The sequence below is a fragment of the Maniola jurtina genome, chromosome 21 (genome assembly GCF_905333055.1).
Source record: "Maniola jurtina chromosome 21, ilManJurt1.1, whole genome shotgun sequence".
In the NCBI taxonomy this organism is placed as follows: domain Eukaryota; kingdom Metazoa; phylum Arthropoda; class Insecta; order Lepidoptera; family Nymphalidae; genus Maniola; species Maniola jurtina.
In genome coordinates this window covers 10,410,599-10,432,803 of record NC_060049.1, presented here as the reverse complement: position 1 = coordinate 10,432,803, position 22,205 = coordinate 10,410,599, and the positions used below count along the sequence as shown (strand labels likewise).

At 36.5% G+C, this 22,205-nt stretch overlaps 1 protein-coding gene across 7 annotated transcripts in view; it reads right to left on the bottom strand.

The window, feature by feature from the left end:
• Positions 1 to 22,205, bottom strand: part of LOC123876256 (GAS2-like protein 3) — a 90,011-nt gene that overhangs the window by 6,358 nt on the left and 61,448 nt on the right. For all 7 annotated transcript variants that reach the window (XM_045922464.1, XM_045922459.1, XM_045922465.1 and 4 more), the window contains 4 exons: positions 18,923 to 19,321; positions 1,269 to 1,393; positions 784 to 925; positions 220 to 421 (listed from right to left, as the gene is read on the bottom strand). In XM_045922464.1, the coding sequence (XP_045778420.1) occupies positions 220 to 421; positions 784 to 925; positions 1,269 to 1,393; positions 18,923 to 19,310 (857 nt within the window). In that variant the 5' untranslated portion in view covers positions 19,311 to 19,321. The remainder of the gene's footprint in view (positions 1 to 219; positions 422 to 783; positions 926 to 1,268; positions 1,394 to 18,922; positions 19,322 to 22,205) is intronic.

The window sequence follows — 22,205 nt, the reverse complement described above, 5'->3', positions numbered from 1 at the left end:
GATTATAAGTACTAAATAATTGTCTCTGGTCTGGTCTGGAGATGTACCACCAAATTTGTTTATCCCAAATGTCCACCTAGTTTAGAAATCAGACAATTTAGGGACGTGGGTTTCAAACTGCCATACATATTCCTTCTAAATTAGTCCGCTTCCAGATTAGACCAGGCACCAGGTGAGATTGCGGCCAAGGGTTAACTTTTCATCAGTTAAGTAACTTACTTCTCCCTGGTCGGTGAAGGCGAGTTGTCTCTGAACTGCCACGCGGCACCAGACATGGCGGAGTCGAGCCCAGAGTCCCTCTCCTCCAAGGCGATCTCCTTCTCCAGCTGCACCAGGCCTGGAGGCTCCACATTGAACTTCGTGGCAAGACGGGCCACTTCTAGAAGGCACAGGATCACTTGGCGAGGCTGGTTGTGTAATACTAGAAATTGAAAGTTATTGATGATCAGCTATTATTTCTCCATCAAGTTCCTACTTGGAAATCGTAGTAGGGATGTTCTAGATGCCCTATTACTAATTTGAAAGTGTAATTTTCAATGTTCCTACGGTACAAATATTTTCTCTATCTAAAAATTTCTTCAAAATAAATTTTTCTTCAAACAAAACAAATCTGATTTTTTTCTATTCTTAGCAAAAATTATGGCAATTTCTAGTTAAGAGCATAAGAGATTGATGAGACCGCGCAATTTACGAACACTCCTAAAAATCGTAGTCCTTTCTTGCATCTGATTTTTCAGCACCAAAAGACATTTAATTTTTTCTAGAAATGACGGTAGTTATTACCTAAATCATCACTTTCAAAGAGTAAGTTTTCATGTACGCCAAGCTCGCGACAAAAGGTGATGAAGTTCTCAGCATTGTCCCGAGAGAAGAAGCTGCGGCGCGCGGCGCGCTGCCAGCAACGGCCGCGGATAGAAGGCACCGGCTGGAAATATTAATCTAATGCTTTAACTAGTAAATGTTCAGCTAGAAAGCCTAGTGAGACCCTTCTTTTCTTTACATTATATTTATCGAAACATCAGCTGAGTCTGAGGATGTGGCTTGGCTTGGCATGAATCGGTCCATATTTTCTTCTTGGTCAAGATAAAATGTCGAATCAGCTCCCCTTTTGTCATTTTTGTGGGGTTTGTGCTACTAAGCTTTTTAATATGTTTTACAAATAACATGTAAACCACCTGTTCCTAAAGGTTTTTGTTTAAAAAACCAAGGTCAAGAACAAAATTTATGTAAATATTCAATCGGGAGTCATAAAACCAAAGAGATCTTACCCCTACTATAAGACCCTGGTCAAGGGCTTCCCTCGCCCGTTCATGGATGATGACAGCGAGTTGGCACAAATCCGCGCCGTTATCCAAAACATCTAAAAAGTTTTCTCCTGACAGGTAGGTTATGCCTGTGGACAAGGAAAAACACATATCATTAGACCTTTTAGGTAGGACACATTAAGTACTGAATAATTCAGCTATATGCTTAGGTAGGAGGAAAAACAAAAAATAAGTTTTCTACTGGCAATTAACAATTAACGAACAGGTTTCGTGATGGTAGTGACTGCTATTGACTGCAAAAAAGAACTTAGAGAAACAAATCTTATTGGAGAGTGGAGATTCTTGACCAACACGGCTTCATTGGCTTGGCAAGTAGAGAATATTGGGGGAAGTGACCCGCTCTCTTATTCTTCTGCTTTGATAAAGACTTTCTATCCCTAACTCAATAAAATATCTTAGCTTTGATAATGATCAGAGACTTTACGCGTATATTAATCTTACCGAGGTAGGTGTGGTGAGCCGAAGCAGATTTTTGTTTCATGATCAACAACATTTAATTTTGTATTATTTGACACTGCTGCTTTATTCTCTGGTGGTGAAATATTATGTCTAATCTACTACTGAATTTGCTTCATTATTTATAGATTAGGCACTCATCGAGTCATAAATAACATTTGTTATCGGTAATGATTGCGAATTGCAAATATAAACGGTCATAAAGAGTCAGTGTTTACTATTACAGCTGGACTAGTTACATAATATAAATATCTCATATGTATTCAGTACTACTTGTATGGATAGGATAACTTAGGATAAGTTAGAACTCTATGCGAAATCAACTTTTTGAAATTACGTAAAGGATTTGTAGAATTTGTGTTCTCTGTTTATTATGACTATGTGGTGTAGGCTATCACACCTTTACTCTTCTTTTTACTCAGTTAAGTTACTAAGTTTTCAGTTTGTTTTTACGGTTACAGAAAAACATCGTGAGGAAACCCGCATACCAGAGAGTTCTTCATAATATTGTCAAAGGTGTGTGAAGTCTGCCAATACGTACTAGGCCAGCGTGTAGACTATTGCTAAACCCTTCTCATTTTGAGAGAAGATCCGTGCTTAGTAGTAGGCCAGCGATGGGTTGAGAACGTTGAGACTATTGCATATTATTTCACAATTCACCTTACACCTTATAAGTTATTCACCTTAGAAGGTAAACAACTGTTTCTTGAGTAAGTACATAAGCAATTTGTTTAACATTACCTACTAGAGTTAAGTAGGTACGAGTACTTATAAGGCGCGTTAATTTCTCCGCCCTCAGACCTATAAAAAAGCTGTTCTGAGTCTAGCCCGTTAAATAACCGTATGAGCGCTTATCATCGCTAAGTTAGGTGCGTTACTTCACGCGATGGTGCTCCCGTGACGTGAACGGTCCGCTACCGATCTGCTCTATGATTTATATGTGTTTAGTAGGCAAAAGTCACAATTGCAGTTTGTAGCGAAAATGTAGGCGAGATAATGGGAAATAGTATAATAGAGCAAATAACCAATGGCAATAGAGCCTACATATTGTAGGCTCTATTGCCATTGGTTCACCACGATATGCTAGTTCTATCTAAGTTAAAACAGGACATAATAATCTGTGCTAACTTTTTACTGTTTTCTATGAGAGTTCCGTAGTTTCGTCAAGTCTGTCAATCCCTCTGTCCGCCTGTATGTCACAGCCAATATGAAAAGAAATTAGGTAGGTACAAAATATAAGAGCAGTAAGGTTGAGAAGTATTTACAATTAAGCTAATACCCAAAAAATAAAATTAAAGAGTTCTTAAAACCATCAAAATATCCTTGTTTGAAAACCAATATTAGCTCAAAAATTATGAGGAGATAGAAAATCTAATTTCTGAGAGGTTACGATTTAAAGAGGAAATTATTATGTATATAGATCCTTCCGTCTTCTCTAAACCAATAATTGAAACTGTTCAGGATAAATATTTTTTGTCAATCGTAATTTCTTTACTTTATGTGACTTTTTATATAATACGAATCACAGTTATCAGTTAGCTGCAAAGAAAAAACGTTTACCAGCATTAAGCTTGCAATTTTCATGCTAAATACATCAATTCTAATATGAACTCGTATGTAATATGTATGGATCTATTTCAAATCCAAGAGAGTATTCGGTCGCTCAACTCTTGCGTGTAGGTATACTTATTGTATAGCTAAGCGTTGGCCCCCGGCGTCGCGCGGGTCTCGTGTCCTCGGTGCTCGGTGCTCACTGCTCATGAATTATTGATCGCAAATAGCATGGTACCGCGTGCGCTTGATGCTTTGGGCTATATGATGCTTCTATGTATAAATAAAACAGGGTAAGGATTTTAGGAGCAGCCAGCCACGCAAAAAGTGAAATTCTTAGTCTAAGATTTGAAAAATTGTTTGATTTTAGAGAAAAATAAAACTATGTTATCTCTAGTAGGTAGGTAAATTTTTAGGTAGAGCTTTCCTTAACTGACTGGTAATAAGTAGTGATAGGTAGCGGCCGTCGACGTCGGCCTCTTATTCGGGGGTCCGTGGTTTGTTCCCGGGCACGCACCTTATACTTTTGGAGTTATATGCGTTTTAAGCAATTAAATACCTCTTGCTTTAACAGTAATGGAAACACCGTGAGGAAACGTGCATACCTACCTCAGAGTTCTCCATAATGTTAAAATATACAAAGGTGTGTGAAGTTTGTCAATTTGCGCAGAGCCAGCCGAAGTAGGTTATATAGGTATGGCCTAACCTAACTAAACCCTTTTCTGAGAGGAGACCCTGCAGTGCGCTGGCAACGGGTTGAGATGATAATAATGACCGCTATCACTACTAGAACAGCTAGAAATTGGCATTGTGCACTCAGTCTGAGATAACTAATAACCTATCCGCAATTTCAGGCTTCCGGAGGCTTTAAATTTTCAAGATCTTTTGCAGTTTGCAGAGCTAAACCTGAACCAAAAACTGTCCAGTCTTCTACTAATTGTGTCCTGTCTTTTACTTGTTGTATTTGTGTTGTGTAATTGTAAATAAGTAAGTATCACTCATACATAGTTTACTATTCATGAATAGACACCTGGTGGTTTGAATACGTATAAAGTATAAACTTTTTCCTTTTCCTTGAAGCGAAAGGAAATCAAAGAACTTACCTACTTAGATACTTATCCAGTATTTAATGGAGATAAGCCCCCATAAATAACACCTACATATATTCCTATAATTGTTGTGTTCCTAAAATACCTACTGCATTCTGCAGTCCGCCCCTAGCTTTTTATTTTTTTAGACTTGAAAAAAATTCCATTGTTTTGCACGTATTATTCTGGTAAATGTATGCATAGTATTAACTATATTCGTAACCCTTTCATAAAATTCTCCCCGTTGCACTCCCGCGTCGCTAAATAATATGCATACCGCATGCAAGGACACGGCTATTCTTAAATAGATTCATTCTTTTTTTAGGATTCCGTAAATTTTAATGGAAAAAACGGAATTTTAAGAGCAGGATCACTTTGTTATCCGTCTGTCCGTCTACCCGTGTATCAAAGCCTCAAAGCCCTTTGCCTCGGTCACGGGTTAACGTAACGAGATGATATTGATACGTTTTCAGATGTAACCGATAGTCCAATAATTCTGTTGCTAAGTAGGTATCAGTTATTCGGATTGTGAACTTGAACAAATGATTGGATTAGTAAAACTTCGGAACTTCGGATCAAACGACTGAAAGGCCAGCGTGTTAACCACTAGGCTTACACCGTTTTTAATATTTCAACTACCCAAGAAACCTGCTATATAATATGCTAATATGCTATGTAAGTGGGTACATTATTATAAACCATAATAAGCTTATAAACATATTAGGATGAAGTTTCAATGTCGACATTGCAAAAGCTTCTGCATTATCGACAGTATATCGATTACGTGGAAGGTCGATTACTTTTCCCAAATCAGTAGAACTGCCACGGGTGGTTGCCGGCCGGTTACTTAAAAGCCTTAAAAACTGCACGAGCAAGGTGAAGAACAAGTTGCGAGACGTGATGTAACGAGACTCGTTATATGGACAATCTTTTGAAGTTTTTGTCCTTTTATGGCTCAGAGAAATAATTTTTGTCTATGAAAATTCAAACCAAAAATCCGAATTAGAGAGTAATTATACCTGCAAATGGAAGCGATCAATACAAATTGGAAAAGGATTTGTATTTACAGATAGAAAGAAATAGAGTTTGAAGTAATTTAAAACAAATGACTTATCTACCGTCCATCTCGATTGCTAAGGCAGTACTAGCAGAACTAGCGTGATGTTTTAAGAAATAACCATAACTTTTCAGAACATGGGTTTAAAAACTTAGCCTACGTATCTAGTACTTTGTTATAGATAGGTAGATTTAAGAGACAATATTGGACCTTGTTTGTCATTTTAATTAGATTCAAACATAAGCCCTTGTATAAACATAATCGATCTCTCCACGCGGATCGCTGGCAGATAAATATCGCAATCTATAAATATTCATATTTCATGTTCTATATAATTAATTTAACATTCCACAGAGACGTGTTGCGATTGAGATCGAGAATAAATAAATTGTATAAAAGGCTTGATAAATCGGCGCCTTCAATGAGCGCGCCGGTATCGAGCCGCGAGCTGGCTGAGGAATATTTATTGCCAATTTTCAAGACCACCTCGCCTTTAGCCTTGCCATTATTACATGACAGTGTGGTAACTAATGAACCAGCGTAATTATTTCCATGAATGCAAATACATTTATGTTAAAAGTTTAAAATTAGCTGACCCCCTTAGTTCGAGTGGAAATTCTGAATTTTTCTTAATCCTTACGTTACCGCAAAAACCTATAAGAAGTACCGAGTTTAAAAAGTTTCCGTCTGGCTTTTTGCATCCACTGCTGGATATAAGCCTTCCCGAGAGCGTGCCACCACACACGGCACTTCGCCTTTCTCATCTACCAACTTCCCGCTACCTTAGGATCGTCAGTCCAACGGGTTGGAGGTCATCCCACACTGCGCTCCCTGGTACGTGGCGTCCCCTCCAGAACACGTCTGTCCAGCGACCCAAGAAGGCTTTTTGCAGTTTATCCTTTTATAAATAGGTATGTATTGTAAAACTAGAGATATAAGTCAGCGATGTATTTGAGATACTCGTAGGTAATTGTTTGTAGGTACTGCGCGTAGATAAGGACCTATTTTTAAGTACCGTTACTTATAACGTAAGGATATGGAAATCCACCGCATCATTATGCCAAGAACACCTCTGCTATTGTGTAATTAATGAAAAAGTCACGACTCTCAGTAATAAGGAATACGACACAGAGCTCAGAAGAATTAATTGAAAAGCTTTTTTGTTACAGGTCGTTGATTTGCCGCGAAGCTGTAAAAATCTCAAGTCACATGTCCATTCACCGTTGGATATTGGGTAAAAGGAGAACGTTACATACACGTTACGGCTCATAAAAAGTAATTACCATACTGCAGTTTCTTTTCACCTTGACTTTATGTTCAAAGCGCCGCCCTTGCGTCTTGCTTTGCCTAGCAAGTAGCCTGGGATCAAAGATATATTATACAGTGACAGATAAGACATTGACGTCTATTATGAAGTCTTTCTCTAAACTTTTAGAGTAGTACTATATCTGCATCTTTTTGTTTTTATCATTGCTAAAAGGGACAAAAAATGATTTTTAAATTATTAAAGACTAAATTTTAGTGCGAATAACTGTACGCCGCTATTAGAATCAATGTGTATTAATTAGAGTTTCTAGCTGTAAAAACATGCCCTGGTTCAAATCTAGGTCAAACATCTCTGAGTTAAAAAAAAAAAGTAATTCACCTTAATTAATTTTTACATTTACTTACATGAGAAAATCTCGCATCAAATTACATTCAGGGATAAGCTGTTTATCGTACAGTCTACAATCTGCACTGACCAGTGTTTGTTGTGAGTGTAGGTCTTTTAAGAAAGAGAAGACCTTTGATTGATGATAATTAGACGAGAATCACAACCATGAACTTTTTAAGTATTAGATATTCCATCTTGTAATTATTATTTTCAATGAGCTGAAATATTTATACTGAAAAGTGACGACGATTATTTTCATAAAAAATTTAAATGATATGATGGCCGCTCTATTCTTTAGGTTAGTTTCGTTGACGGGATGCTATTCTGAATAACCGGTCGCTGGAACTGGGATTTTTTTACAAATAATTGCAGCTCGATTATCAAGCCTCAATGCCTGCATACATTCCGAAATAAAAGACAAGGGCGAACCTCCTAGATGCAATCAAGGCGAATGGATGAGAATTTATCTGGATAATCTTTAAAATCTTCGCGTACGAAATACAGCTTAAAAGTATTTTCTAGCAAAGGAGATCTTGGTTTATTGGGCTTCCTAGTGAGGGTCTATCAGTGCCAACGCTGCGATTTCCTGTGCGAGATCACCATTCCAGCACCTTGGGACCTTTTGTCTTCTGTTTGTTTTTGAAACTAATAACTTCATTAAAATTAAGTACTCGAAAATACATTATTTTGCTGGGCACAACAAAACAAATAAATTCCTACAAAAACCAAAGCTTCTTCTAAGAAAAATGCGGGTCTAAGATTTATTTAAAATAGTATAAATAGAAGTAAGCGAAATTAAGTCGATAATTACTTAATTACTTCACTTTTTAACTTTAACAAAACCTATGAAACGGGTTAAAAATAAAACTAAACATATATGCAGATTAAGATTTTACAGCTTAGTACTGATAGTCACTGATAATAAATAATTTAACATCTAGTAACGGTATTCGTACCTACATAATTGCGAATTGTGTCAATGCAAAGTGTCGAGACGGGAAGCAACGGAACTCTTGTATCGAAATTATTATAATACCCGTTCACCATCGAGCGCAAAATATAAAGCGTAGCGGTTTCGTAAATCTATCAGTTTAATCTAATTGAAGAATATTGAGGCAGTTGTAGCTGTCGGCCTTTTGTCGACATCTCAATCTCTAATAAGACGGCCTGTAACCATCGTAAAGCTTTCGGGTGAGTTGCCACCAAAGCAGAGAAGTGAGATGTTTGGTTAATAACCAATCTGATTTATTTTAACCCTTCTCCTCTCCTCTCACTTTGGTGGAAACAATTCAACCAGGAAAGAGAGAAGATATTTTCTATGGCCATGTTCATCGGAGATGTGAAATGTGGGGAAAACTCATCGTCAAGCTGTTGGTCGAGCTCTTGCAAAAAAGTAAAAAAAAACTAAATTATTGTGCATTTCTTATTTAAAACCGATGTTTCCTTTTTGAGTTTATGTAATTTGTAGATTGTCTGCATTTCCAAAAGCAAGGTTTGATGATGCGTAGTGATTCTATTGATAGGTTTTGCACATACCTATTTCTATTACACATATCCCGTGAATAAGCAGCCTTACGACGACGCAACACCACACAAACCTTCTACAAGAACCTACCTTATAAAAGTACCTAGTGTTTTAGAGGTTTTGTTACAGTCGTGGTTTTGCTTGTTCGCTAACTTTTCCGGTTAACGTAGTTGCGCGGCAAAGCGGGCGGTGCATATCGCATGCTGTATACCACACAGATTTATCTGGTTTAGCGGATTTTAACAAAATAAGATCCCTTTAGTTTATTAGCTTATTCCCCTCGCTTGCACCCCAAGTAGTTGAATATTCATTGCGTGTATTCGCTGAGGCAGGTACCGATATGCACACTATTAATAGCTCCTCTACCTATAAAGTTATTATGTTACGCAATGACTCATCGCTAGCCTTCCGCAGTTTCTAGCGGTAGTTGGATTTGGTGCTAGAAATCAGGATATAAACGAACACTTCCTCTACTTTCATCTTAACTGATTGTATGGTAAACACGGAGCACACACTGATACAAAATAGAAACATGGAAATGTGATGATAAAGTATATCTCGACAAATGCTTAGTAAATTGGAACCAAAAAACAGGAACGATGGAAAATTAAAGAATTAATTTAAACATCAAAGCAAGGAAGGAAGTTATCTGTCATATGATCTGAAGAATACCTAGTACCTATTTCATCTTCTCATATATCCATACCATTTATACTTCTTATCCATATTCCCTAATACTCGCCTACCAGATCATCATCATAATAAGCAAAACTGAGGGCAAAAAGTTTGGGAAGAACAAGAAAGTCATAGCTTAAAAACATAATGAACAGACTAGTTGCACAACTTTTTTGCTTAGCGAAGAACAGGAATATAAGAAAGTCAGTAACAAGACTAGAAGCACAGGAAAATGAAGACACCTTTGAATGAAGACACATAATTACACCTATAAAATGACCTGTATCAGCAAATAAATAAATTGAATTGAATTGAAAAAAAGTATGAAGTTCTATATTTATGGCAAGTCATGAAGAAGTTTATTGATATGTTACTAAGAATTTTGCTATACATACATACTGTGAATTATGTAGAATATTATTAGTTTTTACAAAGAAAATTTTAACAAATTAACATAAAGCTCAATGAAGCCGAGTAAATCTATATTTCGTTTCTCTGCTACGTGCTATGAAGGATGCAGGTTAGTGTTATTATGTATTTACGTTGTCAACACTTAAACTTGTTAGATGAACCATTTATCTTATTGTGAGATGCTCCACCTCCACTTAAGCCTAAACTTCATGGCCTATATCTACGAGTACAATGTAACAGTTGTTAGATTAGCGATGACAGCATTCTTGACTACTCAATTTGGCTTGTTTGATATGATGGTTTAATGCCACCATGAGCGTGGGTTTGTTTTCCTGCTTATTTATACCATAGACAGTGATCTCATATCATTCAAATTCGAGGACTTATCTATCCATCTAAAATACATGAAATCAACAATTTATCAAGAAGATAAACGACTTAGTCCTTATATTTTCCTATTCATAAGGTTGCCTGTTAGAGCTCGCTAATAAGAACGCCTTTTGGTCCTACTTCTGCCTATGTTTTCTGTTCTATTACTGTTAATGACATGGCCTGCCTTCTTGTGGTGGTAAATAAAGTGCATGATAAACACTAAAAAAAAGGAGATCAATACTTAACTTCTTCAAATCTTGTAAGCCTGAAACACATGATACTTCTACTATAGATCAACATCGGGAAGTAAGGCTGGTATGCATTCCTCTTATCAAGAATGGCTAGTATTTCTCGAAATGGATCTCTCTCATTATATTTGAAAACATTCGCCGCCAAATAAGTGTGTACTAATGATTTCTTATCCGAGAATCGTAGACAATTGTCACGAACGTTTTGATGCGTGAAAATAAGCAACAATGCGCTAAACCACCGGGTTATTATCTTATTAGTGACTTGGTAATGGATTACAGCAGCTATTATGATAGTCATAAGGTTGATGCTTTGAATGTTGTGCTAAAGCGGATATAGGGTCACCACTCGTTAGGAATTTTCTTGAAACGACTGGAATTTTAATCTTATTTATTTAAGAAAGAAGGCGATAAGGACCAGATAAAAAAGAAGAAACACTGGAGAAAATCTCAAAGTATTGCTCTTCTAACAAAAGTAAGAGATTTGCCAAAAAATGCCGATATTCGACATACTCGTAGGTGCCGTGCATTTTTGTAGAAGTGAAATATTTTTATTACTGAAATAGCTTTCAGTAATGTGGGTCTTGTAAAAAAAAATTAATATATCACTATTATTAATAATGTTTTACTAAATGGTTTCCAAATTTACTAAATTCAACCAAATTCGTAACTAATAGTTGCTTTCTTACAATTTAACCAACTTTAACGTGACGAAATGCTCTAAAAAATCAGGATTTTTTCTCGATTCTCTTATTGTATTGATAACCCTGAGAGGTTAAGACACGGGTAATTGAGAGCTCGTTTATGGCGCATAATGGCGCGTCGTGACTGCTCTAAACTATTGGTTTAAATGCCTAAACGATCGCTCTTGTTTCAAGCACAAACGAAAGCTGAAGGCTTGTAGATCTTTCAAATGTCTCCAAATAGGTTTCAGTTAACCTAGGATTATGGAATTAAAAGAAATCTAAATGACAACTGCTTTTTTAGGGTTCCGTACCTATAAAGGAAAAACGGAACCCTTATAAGGATGACTTTGTTGTCTGTCTGTCTTTCCGTCCGTCCGTCCGTCGTGTCTGTCAAGAAAACCTATAGGATACTTCCCGTTGACCTAGAATCATGAAATTTGGCAGGTAGGTAGATCTCATAGCACAAGAAAAGGAATAAATCCGAAAACCGTGACTTTGTGGTTACATCATTAAAAAAAAATTAAAATGTGGTTCAATTTTCAGAGTAAGACAACTATACCAAGTGGGGTATCATATGAAAGGGCTTTACCTGTATATTCTAAAACAGATTTTTAATTATTTTTATGCATAATAGATTTTGATTAAATCGTGCAAAATGTCGGGAAAAATACCCGAGTACGGAACCCTCGGTGCGCGAGTCGGACTCGCACTTGGCCGAGTTTTTTTTTTTCATTTCAGGGTTCCGTGCCCGAAGGGTGCCGACGGGACCGATGAAAAAAAAACTCATGAAGTTCTTAAAATCAAATGTAAGATTAAGAAAAGAAATGCTTTTCTATACACTTACATAATGATATCAATAATGCAGTCTAAGGTCAATATGCATAAGTTAAATAATTTTATCAAACAATATTACAAATTATTATGATATTTTGTGCTTATATCACAAGTCCTTGTATAATTTGATTAATATCTATGGAACGTGTTTACTGTTTACTGTTTAGTAGCAGTCGTGATCAGTGTGGGCGTTGCCTTGCATATAGTAGGAAAGTAAACTATAAAGTACCACATTAGAGGCATAACACCGAGAGAACTAAACAAATTATGTTGATCGGACATTGAAACTTCTGATAAAGACTTTCCTTTCCCTCACAACACCTATTTAAATGTTATGTTACTTTCTTTTGTAATTACAAATGTCTTCAAATTAGTTTTTCATTGCTGATATTACACTTTGGTGATAAGGTCGCCGTTTGTTTTTTAAATGTACCTATACTGTATTCTGACTCTTTGTAATTTTGTTAACAATGAAGATGTTTAAACAAATAAATAAATGAAATGATTTTATCATTTGTCGTTTTATTTCTTTTTAAAATCATTGACCTCAAATAAGTGTCTTGAAATTTAGATAGCATTTTGAAACCTTTTTTCATACCTACAGCTACTAATCTTAGATTATGATCCCTCATCATCATCATCATCGACAAAAACAACAAATCGCCGGCTCACTACTGAGAACGGGTCTTCTCTCAGATTGAGAAGGGTTTGACCATAGTCCACCACGCTGGCCAAATGCGGACTGGCAGACTTCACACACCTGTGAGAACATTATGGAGAACTCTCAGGCATACAAGTTTCCTCGCGATGTTTTCTTTCACCGTTAAAGCTAGTGATTAATTGCTTAAAACGCACATAATTCCGAAAAGTTAGTTGCGTGCCAGGGATCGAACCCCCGACCCCCTCGAATAAGAGGCCGACGTTTTAACCACTAGGCTATCACCGAATTTTCAATGATCTCTACATGGCTGAAACTTTTTGGTATTGTCTGAAATGCAAACAATAAGGTCTTGGACTAAGTAATAAAATGTTGCGATGTTTTATCTAGCCCCATAGACTATACTGCTACACAAAAAATTACATCAGTTATATTACTACAGTCTAAGACCCTATTGTAGCAAGACTACCACAAGTCCAGCCATGTGACGACGACGCACGCGGCTCCAGACATGTTTTTCCTATAGGTAGTCTATCGGTAGGTAATACATAACATAATTTACATTGTTATAGCTCGTCTGTGACGAAATGTATTGGCTTGTCGATGAACCGTTTAATTGCACCGGACGTGGGTTGTGTTTAGAAACAATCATATTTTAATCTACATAAACTTATTGATTGATATAAATAAAACTGCTCTAGGATTGTATAAAATCCATTTGAACATAGCTTCAAAGTTCCCAATCTACCGTAAGACAAACGAAGTTAGGAGTTGATAGTGGTACTCAATCAAAATATTATAAGATAAATTTACATTCTATTGTATCAAGTTTACTTTAAAAAATTGTATCATCGTCATCATCATCGACAAACGATCGTCATCCGATGGACGTCCACAGCTGGACAGAGGTCTCTCGTAGGGTCGCGCCACAATCTTGCGCAGCAGGAATCAGTGGCTCCCTCATTTGATGTCGTCATCAATTTTGTTTGAATGATGTTTGGTTGATGATGATAGAGTTTTAAAAAATATTTTAAAATCACTGCACCTACCACAAGACAGACGACTGTCCTGTGGTAGGTGCAGTGATTTTATCATTTCTAATTTTATCACGAAAATTTTGAATGAAGATTTCATATCGCGACGTTTTCCCAAAACTTAGGTCGAGATCTATAGAGCGCACTTTGACTTTGCTCAAACTTAAGACACTGTTTAAACGAGACAGCGTTATATCGCTGACATAAATCTATCTCGTTTTGACTGGAACTTAAGCCTGAGCAAAGTGTGTTGCTCTATAGAGCTTAGGGTGAATCTCCATACTAAATGACGAAGTTACGCACAGTTAACGTTAAGTTGAAAAGTTACACTAAAGACTCATATTCTGAAACTATATTTTAATAATAGATTGTATGAGAAAATACGAGTATATCATTCATCATCATCAACTCATCGCCGGCTCACTACAGAGTACGGGTCTCCTCTCAGAGTGAGAAGGGTTTTGTCCATAGTCTACCACGCTGGTCAAGTGCGGATTGGCAGACTTCACACACCTTTGAGAACATTATGGAGAACTCTCATGATGCAGGTTTCCTCACGATGTTTTCCTTCAAGTGATTTTTCATTTTCATTCATCACTCATTCATCACTCCGAAAAGTTAAAGAGAGGAACCCCTAACTCCGATTAGGAGGCGGACGTCCTAACCACACAGCTTATATCATTGATTAGTAGATATGTACATAAGTACATCATTGTAATTAAATAGGACATACAACACTTTAAGTGTGACTAATTAATTGTCAACAATTTATTAGTAATAGCACATAATACGCAGTGGTTCATTCATGAGCCCTCCCACGGCTTCCCTCGCTCGGAGGATGGAGGATTGTAAACACTCGCGGATATGGCGCGGTGACTTAACTACCACGTGGCCAGCACTTGCCGAGTGACACACGCGACGCGCAAAAACATACAATTTGGCCGAAAAACTATAGTTACGGTTCGGCTTCACTATCGGTAATCGGCACATGATTCTTGATACCGCAATAAATAAAAAAAATTAGTCTTAATTGCCAATAGTGGATAAACAATGACTGATTTGATGATCATGATGATGTGGGAGGCCAGAATTCATAATTATCTATTATATTGAAGATTCTTAATTCGTCCATCTATAACCGAACCTCTTATGCAGGTACCTTTTTTTTTAATTATATAGACTAGCGCTTGGCTGCAATCAGACCTGCTAGCAAGTGATGATGCAGCCTAAGATGGAGCGCGCTTGCATAGAAGTTGCCTAAAAAATGGAATGTTTTTTTATTCATGTAAACTTTTACAAGTGTTTTTGTATTGTTAAAATAATTTACAACTGGTTCGGAATGCCGTTAAGAACCAGCAAGAAACTCGGCGGTTGCTCTTTTCAAGTGTTCAATTTACAACAATATGCCATACTATACAAGCAATTGCAGCCCGGCGCATTTCTGGAGCGAATAATTCTGAATTACTCAAAGATTTGATGATGAGAATTTAGGTCATTTATTAAATTTTAATAAAAGGGTCAAAAAATAGAGAGAAATATCCTTTCACTAGTATAATATCCAATTTTATAAATAAGTCTTAAAACTGTAAATGCTCCATTTACAGAGCAATAGAAATGTGGGCTTAGTGAATTTTTAAATCGCTCAATGTTACTAGAAATTCAAATTCAAATTCAAATTCAAATTCAAAATGTTTTTATTCAATTAGACTTTTACAAGTTCTTTCGAATCGTCAAAAGCATCTACCACTGGTTCGGAATGCCTTTCCTACCGAGAAGAACCAGCAAGAAACTCGGCGGTTGCTCTTTTCAAAGATTTGATATACAATATTATGCCATGTATAAAAGCAATTGAAGTCCTGCGCATTGCTGGAGCGAATCGAAGTTCAAATCCACGCTTTTTTATCATTTACATAATCTTCGATAGTATAATATGCTTTTCTCAAGAGCATATTTTTAATAGATTTTTTGAACCTGTGTAAAGGCAAGTCCAAAATTGACTGAGGAATTTTGTTATAGAAGATTATACCCATTCCCACAAATGACTTTTGGACCTTCCTGAGACGGAGCGTAGGAGTCACAAGCCTGTTACGGTGTCTAGTCAGCCTGTTGTGTAGATCGCCAACCTTCTTGTAACTAAGAATATTTTGTCTTACAAAAATTATGTTGTTGTAAATATATTGAGAGGCTACGGTAAGGATACCTATTTCCTTAAATTTTTCTCGAAGTGAATCGCGTGGTTTTAAGTTATAAATTGCGCGTATTGCCCTTTTTTGTAATACAAAAACTCTCCCAATATCTGCCGCTCTACCCCATATTAAGATTCCATAAGACATAATACTATGAAAATAAGCAAAATATACTATCTTTGCGGTCTCCACGTCAGTTAATTGTCGAATCTTTCTAACCGCGTAAGCAGCAGAGCTTAGTTTGCCAGCAAGAGTTGATATATGGGTGCCCCATTGAAGCTTCGCATCTAAGGTTATCCCCAAAAATGTAGTAGTCTCTTCTATTTTCAAAATATCATTATTTATCATTAAATTAATGTTACTTGTGTTCTTGGTATTGGGCAGTGCGAATTCAATACACTTAGTTTTTTTTTGCATTTAAAAGTAGATTATTTACAGTAAACCAGTGAGTTACCTGAGATATGGCACCATTTATATCGTCAAAATTGTCCTTATTTCTATCGACTTTAAAAATCAAAGACGTATCGTCAGCAAATAGTACGATATCGCAAATATTTTGGACTACATATGGTAAATCGTTTATGTATACTAAGAACATGAAAGGACCTAGAATAGAGCCTTGAGGAACACCCATTAGTGAGGCTGATCCGGATGACTTCACATCATTCACACATACTGTTTGAATACGATCACTAAGATAGGACGCAATGAGACCAAGCGCAGTGTCTTTGATTCCATAGTGGCTCAATTTAACTAAAAGAGTCTCGTGCTCAACGCAATCAAATGCCTTGGATAAATCACAGAAAATACCAATGGCATTCTGTGACCCCTCCCACGCATTGAATATATGCTTTAACAGCATTGCGGCCGCGTCGGTTGTTGATCGACCTTTAGTGAAGCCATACTGTTCAGAATGGAGTAGCTTATTAAAATTGAAATGCTGAAGCAGTTGGTTGAGCATGATTTTCTCAAATATCTTGCTCAGTGTTGGCAAAATTGAAATTGGCCTGTAATTGTTTGGGTCACTTTTGCTACCCGATTTAAAAAGAGGTATCAATTTACTACATTTCATGAGATCTGGAAAAGCGCCTGTATCCACAGACTCATTAAAAATTAAGGCTAGATATGGCGCAATAATATCAATAATATTGTTAATTATTTTTACTGATATTCCCCACAGATCTCCGGTTTTTTTGCTTTGTAAAGATTTGAACACTTTAACAATGTCATATGGAGTAACGTATTCAAACCTAAACAACACACCGCATTCAGTGACATTGGCCCTGAGAAGATGATTCAAAATGAGAGATTCAAAATGTAAGTAGATGGACCTTTTTGGATGAACTACTCGGTATGTTATCGTACCGACGCGTCTAGCTAACAGCGTACTATTTTATAAATATTCTGTGTTTCCGCTTAAAAAAATACTTTACACAGTTTCAACACCGCATTTCTTGAACAAACAAAATCTTTACATCTTCAAACATGATGCAACTGACTGCAACCATAACCAAAAACCATAATGCAACACATAACAATATAATTAGCGATGTCGATGAACTCTCAAAGGACGCCGCTCTAAACTCCGTTACGCGTGTGTAATTTCTAATAGACATACATATCGTATCGATACATCGATTCGTGGTAATCGACTCTCTTTGTTATACTCTGCTTGAATATTTAGGCACGCACGTGTATTGAAGACTGTTTTCATGCGGTAAAACCATGATCGAATTATAATATTATGCTTGAAAGCAGTTTTTACGAGCAGATGGATCAAGATCCTTAAACGAATAGCCTACTTTGAAAAATGGTTCGAATCTCACAAAATAAATACTGTTTTTACGTTTCCTGAAATAGAAACAAAACAATGATCGGGAATCGAAATACTAATTAAACTGTTTTTATATTTTTCATCTGAAAGCTTTTGCTTTTAGTTCAGTTAGAAGTCTCAAATTCTGACAAAAAACATAAGTAATGCATTTCATTACGAAGTTATTATTTTATGATGGAAAAGCAATTGTATTGTATGGAAGCTGTCAGCTGAACTATTACATATTTGCCATTTTACACCTACAGCAACATAGTGGTACAATTCCATTTACTTTAATAAATTGGTCATAAATTATACCTTACATATGGATCCAGGGTACTTAACGTTCTCTCCTTTATTTCAATGGGTTTCTAGGTATATTTATTTTAATCAAAAACTAATTCGTAACATAAATTATAAGGGTTACGGGTTTTCAGCTATCAAAATATCTATAGCATTTTTCTCTTCTGTATTCCTTGAAAAAGATATCAAGTTAGATGTACCTAATACCTATATTCAAAAATCAGACTTTGTACGAGTATCAAATCAGCCAATCAGTTCAGTACCAGTAAAGACTGATTCTTCCGGGCATGCACTCCTATAAAAATAAGGGAGAGCATCAAGTCAGATGGGTCAGATGATGCTAAAACGCTAAAATAACGAAGGAAAATCGTACGTAGTACGTACCTACAGGTAGCTACAGGTAGCAGCCCTGCTTACTAAGTACATGATGTTGCAAAGTTTGTAATACAAGCGGAGTTTGTTCACACTAATTAGGTTAATAGACCGAACCATACGTCGACTCATCAATTACCGCACTACACCACACAGCACGTTAACCGTTATTAATTTATTGCTCGCATTGTAGGCCCGTTCATTAAGCAATTTATTAAACGCCACGATAATAATGCTCAAGACTTCTTGTTATTGCACATTTCTTATACGCAATTCATTATATTTAACCAGTTTCAAAATCGGAAAGAATTGTGGTAAGTAGTCATCGCGATGTTTTACTTAACCTAATGATTTTCCATGACTAGGCACAAATCATTTAGGTAAGAACTATTTTTGTGAACCTTTAATAAGACGGCTGGGTTCCTAACAAGTACATACCTACCCAGTTAAAACCAAATAGTATTTTTCAACGAAATAAAGAATATATTGTCTGAACAAAAAATATTGCCATCCATAATATGCTCGTCAGAAATATCGTGCACATTTTGTGAATAAAGAAAAACATAGAAATATATAATAGAAGATAAATACATTTCTGCGATTCTTTAATCTCTCAAATATTCTCAACACCAACATCTACTAAAATTTATAGAAAGAAACAAAAAAGGACTTACCATTAGTTTTATTAATCCAATCAGCCAGATCTTCCTGCAACGGAAACAGCTGTCTCGCCTGCGAGTACAGAATCTTTTCCCTATAAAAATCCTCGTCATCTTCACACGGCGTCTGCGCAGCCAACGCGCAGTCTGCCCTTTCAAAACTACTAGACATCTTCCTATTCACTACTATGTCCCCATGGCCTATCTGCCTTTCTTCTGGCTTGCCTTCAAAGGTACTTCTAACATATTCGAAAGCGTTGGTCCGTTCAAAGGCGTTGAAGATTCTATCGTAGTTCCCGCTGAGCGGACGGTCGAAGGTCTTGGACTCCTGGTGGACGGGTGACGTCACCGACCAGGAGGCCCGGTTGCCAATTGCTGTAGGTCCGCAACGGTAGTAAGCCATGGTGGCTTAATCTGTGGACAAAGAGAATTGGTCTCTTAGTACCAAGATTTCATAAGAAGTATCTGTTTCCTCTCCTGTCTGTGACAGACACTCCAATTTTATTAATTAGTAAGTATAGATGTTTAATTAATCAACCTTTATCAACAAAGAAACTCATAAAATATTAAAGTAAATGACTGTTTCTAATCTTAAGGCGATCGTAAATCCTTATCACAGAGCAGTAATAAAACTTAATAGTCAAATGTTATCAATACTACCAGCATTAAGATTCAAACGGCTGCTTTAGGCAATTACTATGATGCGTTCTGTGACACCAATTTTAATGACTTCTTTAGTTGTTTAATGAGATTCGTAGAGGATGCGGCGGCCTTGAGAGACTCATAAAGCCCTCACATCATGACTAGTGATTTTGAATTGGCCACTATAAGGGCTCCCACGAACTTAAGACAACAAGATACCTAAGTTGCTCTTTAATTGTATGGGAATGTATAGCTGATTTTACTAATCGTTTGAATTTGCGTATTTCCCTTAGTGGTTTGATGTCAAAGAGACACGAACCATTAGCCGATAGTTAATTACTTGTCAATGTTATACAACTTAGCTGCTAATAAGTACATTAAAGATTACTATTATATATCTCTAAATATATTACCTACGTTTTGTGTCCAGCGAACAAGTATCTAAATCTTGCTTACATTGATTAGATGCATTAGGTTGGGAAAGTCTAGGAAACGGTGGTACTGATGCTACTTACAGAAGGTTGCGTCAAAAAAGTGGACGCATAATATACGAGTACCTACCTATTGACTGCTGCTGATGACGATAGCAAATATACATATTTTAATAAAGTTGCCTAGTAAGGCTTATTTTACTTAAACCTTCCTATTTGGCATCGTACTAGTAAAGTCTGACAAATATTTTGTAGTCTACGAGGACACTTATTTGCATGTAACCAGGGAAGTTTTTACTAACAAAAACTAATGATGTAACGAAGGTTACTCAGTTAAGCATGTAATTATAATTACAAACGTGTAATTTGGACATCGTTTAGCAGTCGCTCAGGTTAGTCACAAGATTTGAATTTGAATTCGGTAAACGAGCAGTGATAAAAACTCAAATGCTAATGAGGATGATCATAATATTCCATTCGAAACAATATGTTTAACAAATTGAACGCTAGCTTAGTTTAAAGGTTTCTACGTCTACATACTATTCTTGTACATAATATCCTATTCAAATGCTAATAATAATACGCATGGTTCGACAGCTCCTTCTAAATTTACTCATAGTTTCGTTATTTTGTTATGATACCAACATCGTAATATTAGCAGGAAATTTTGCGTATAAAAGTGAACGCACACTTATCGTATTACGCGTCGAAAGAGTCGAACGAAATGAATTTTAGAATTCTCTATATGAAATCTACTTCCGATTCAGACGATTCGACGCGGGGAAGTGTGCGCGGTTTCATGAGATTTCATATAGTACAGGATTCTAAAATTCGTTTCGTTCGGCTCGTTCTACGCGTTCGGCTCGGATAAGTGTGCTGTAGCATCGCAATGGGGTAAAATAGCGGGAATCGCAGCGTTGTTGGAAGACGCTCTACTACTACACAAACGACATCAAACAAATCGCAAGGAGCCTCTGGATCCAGAGACCGTAGTGTGTGGAAGTCCCTACAAAAGAACTTTGTCTAGCAGTTGACATCTATCAGTTGATAAGATGATGATGATGATGATGAACAGTAAAATGTTTGCAGTAAACGCAAGCCGAAAAATTCACAATTGAAGCTTTTCCATAAATAAATAACTGTCTGCGACAGTCAAATCGAATTAGAAAATAATATTTATTTTAGTAGGTACCGTACCTACTAATCAATGAAAAGTTAGTTCCGCTGTTGTTAAATTTGTGATCTCCAATAACCAAATACAATCTGGGAAAAATGTTCGCATGAAATTGAACTACATTGCTGATTTGTCATGCGAATTCATCACTAACTGTATCCACAAAAATAATATTATTAGGTACGCACAACAGACCAAAATTATTTAGTGCCCAGTAACCTGCCCAGAAGGAAGAAAGAAAGAAATAAAACTAATATGTCTGTCAGTTTGTTTGGTAACTGTTTTTGATCGACTGATCTGATCTTGATAAAGATAAAGTTATAGGACATACTTGGTATTTACATTCCTTCAGGTTCAGGAATTCAACATTTTGGACCTGAAGGTTTACCTTCGGAGGTATTATTATTAGCCACATGAGAAGTGAATAAATTTTTATTTTTCTGTATCTATTCCATGACTATTCTTGCTTGATAAATTCAGGATTACTACCATCGAGTGACTGATATCACATTAATATTGTAAAGGCGAAAATTTGTATGTATGTATGTTTGTTACTCTTTGACGCAAAAAGTACTAGATTTATTAGCTGAAATTTAGAATGGAGGTAGCTGATTATACCTACCATGGATTAACACATCGGCTACTTTTCATCCCGAAAAATCAAAGAGTTCCCACGGGATTTTTAAACCCTGTACCCACGTGAACGAAGTCGCGGGTATCAGATATTATTATAAGCATTTCAATTGAGAAGACTAATTATATCGGCATTCGTAATTCGTATATCATTAGATATCAAATTAAAATATATAAGATTCGTGTATACGTAAAAGGAATCAGTGCAAGTTTGATATTACAATTCAAACAGGACGGTGCTCTTGTAAGTGGAAAGTTAGAAACCTACTTTTAACCGAATGAGAGAACAGGAATTTCATGTCACGGGTAAGGCATCTCGTAAAAGTATAATCGGACAATGGGCATTTATCAACCCGCAGCGTCTGGTAGGTATAACTGGTTAAGCTCTGGTAGCACGAACAATCAACGACTGCGTCTT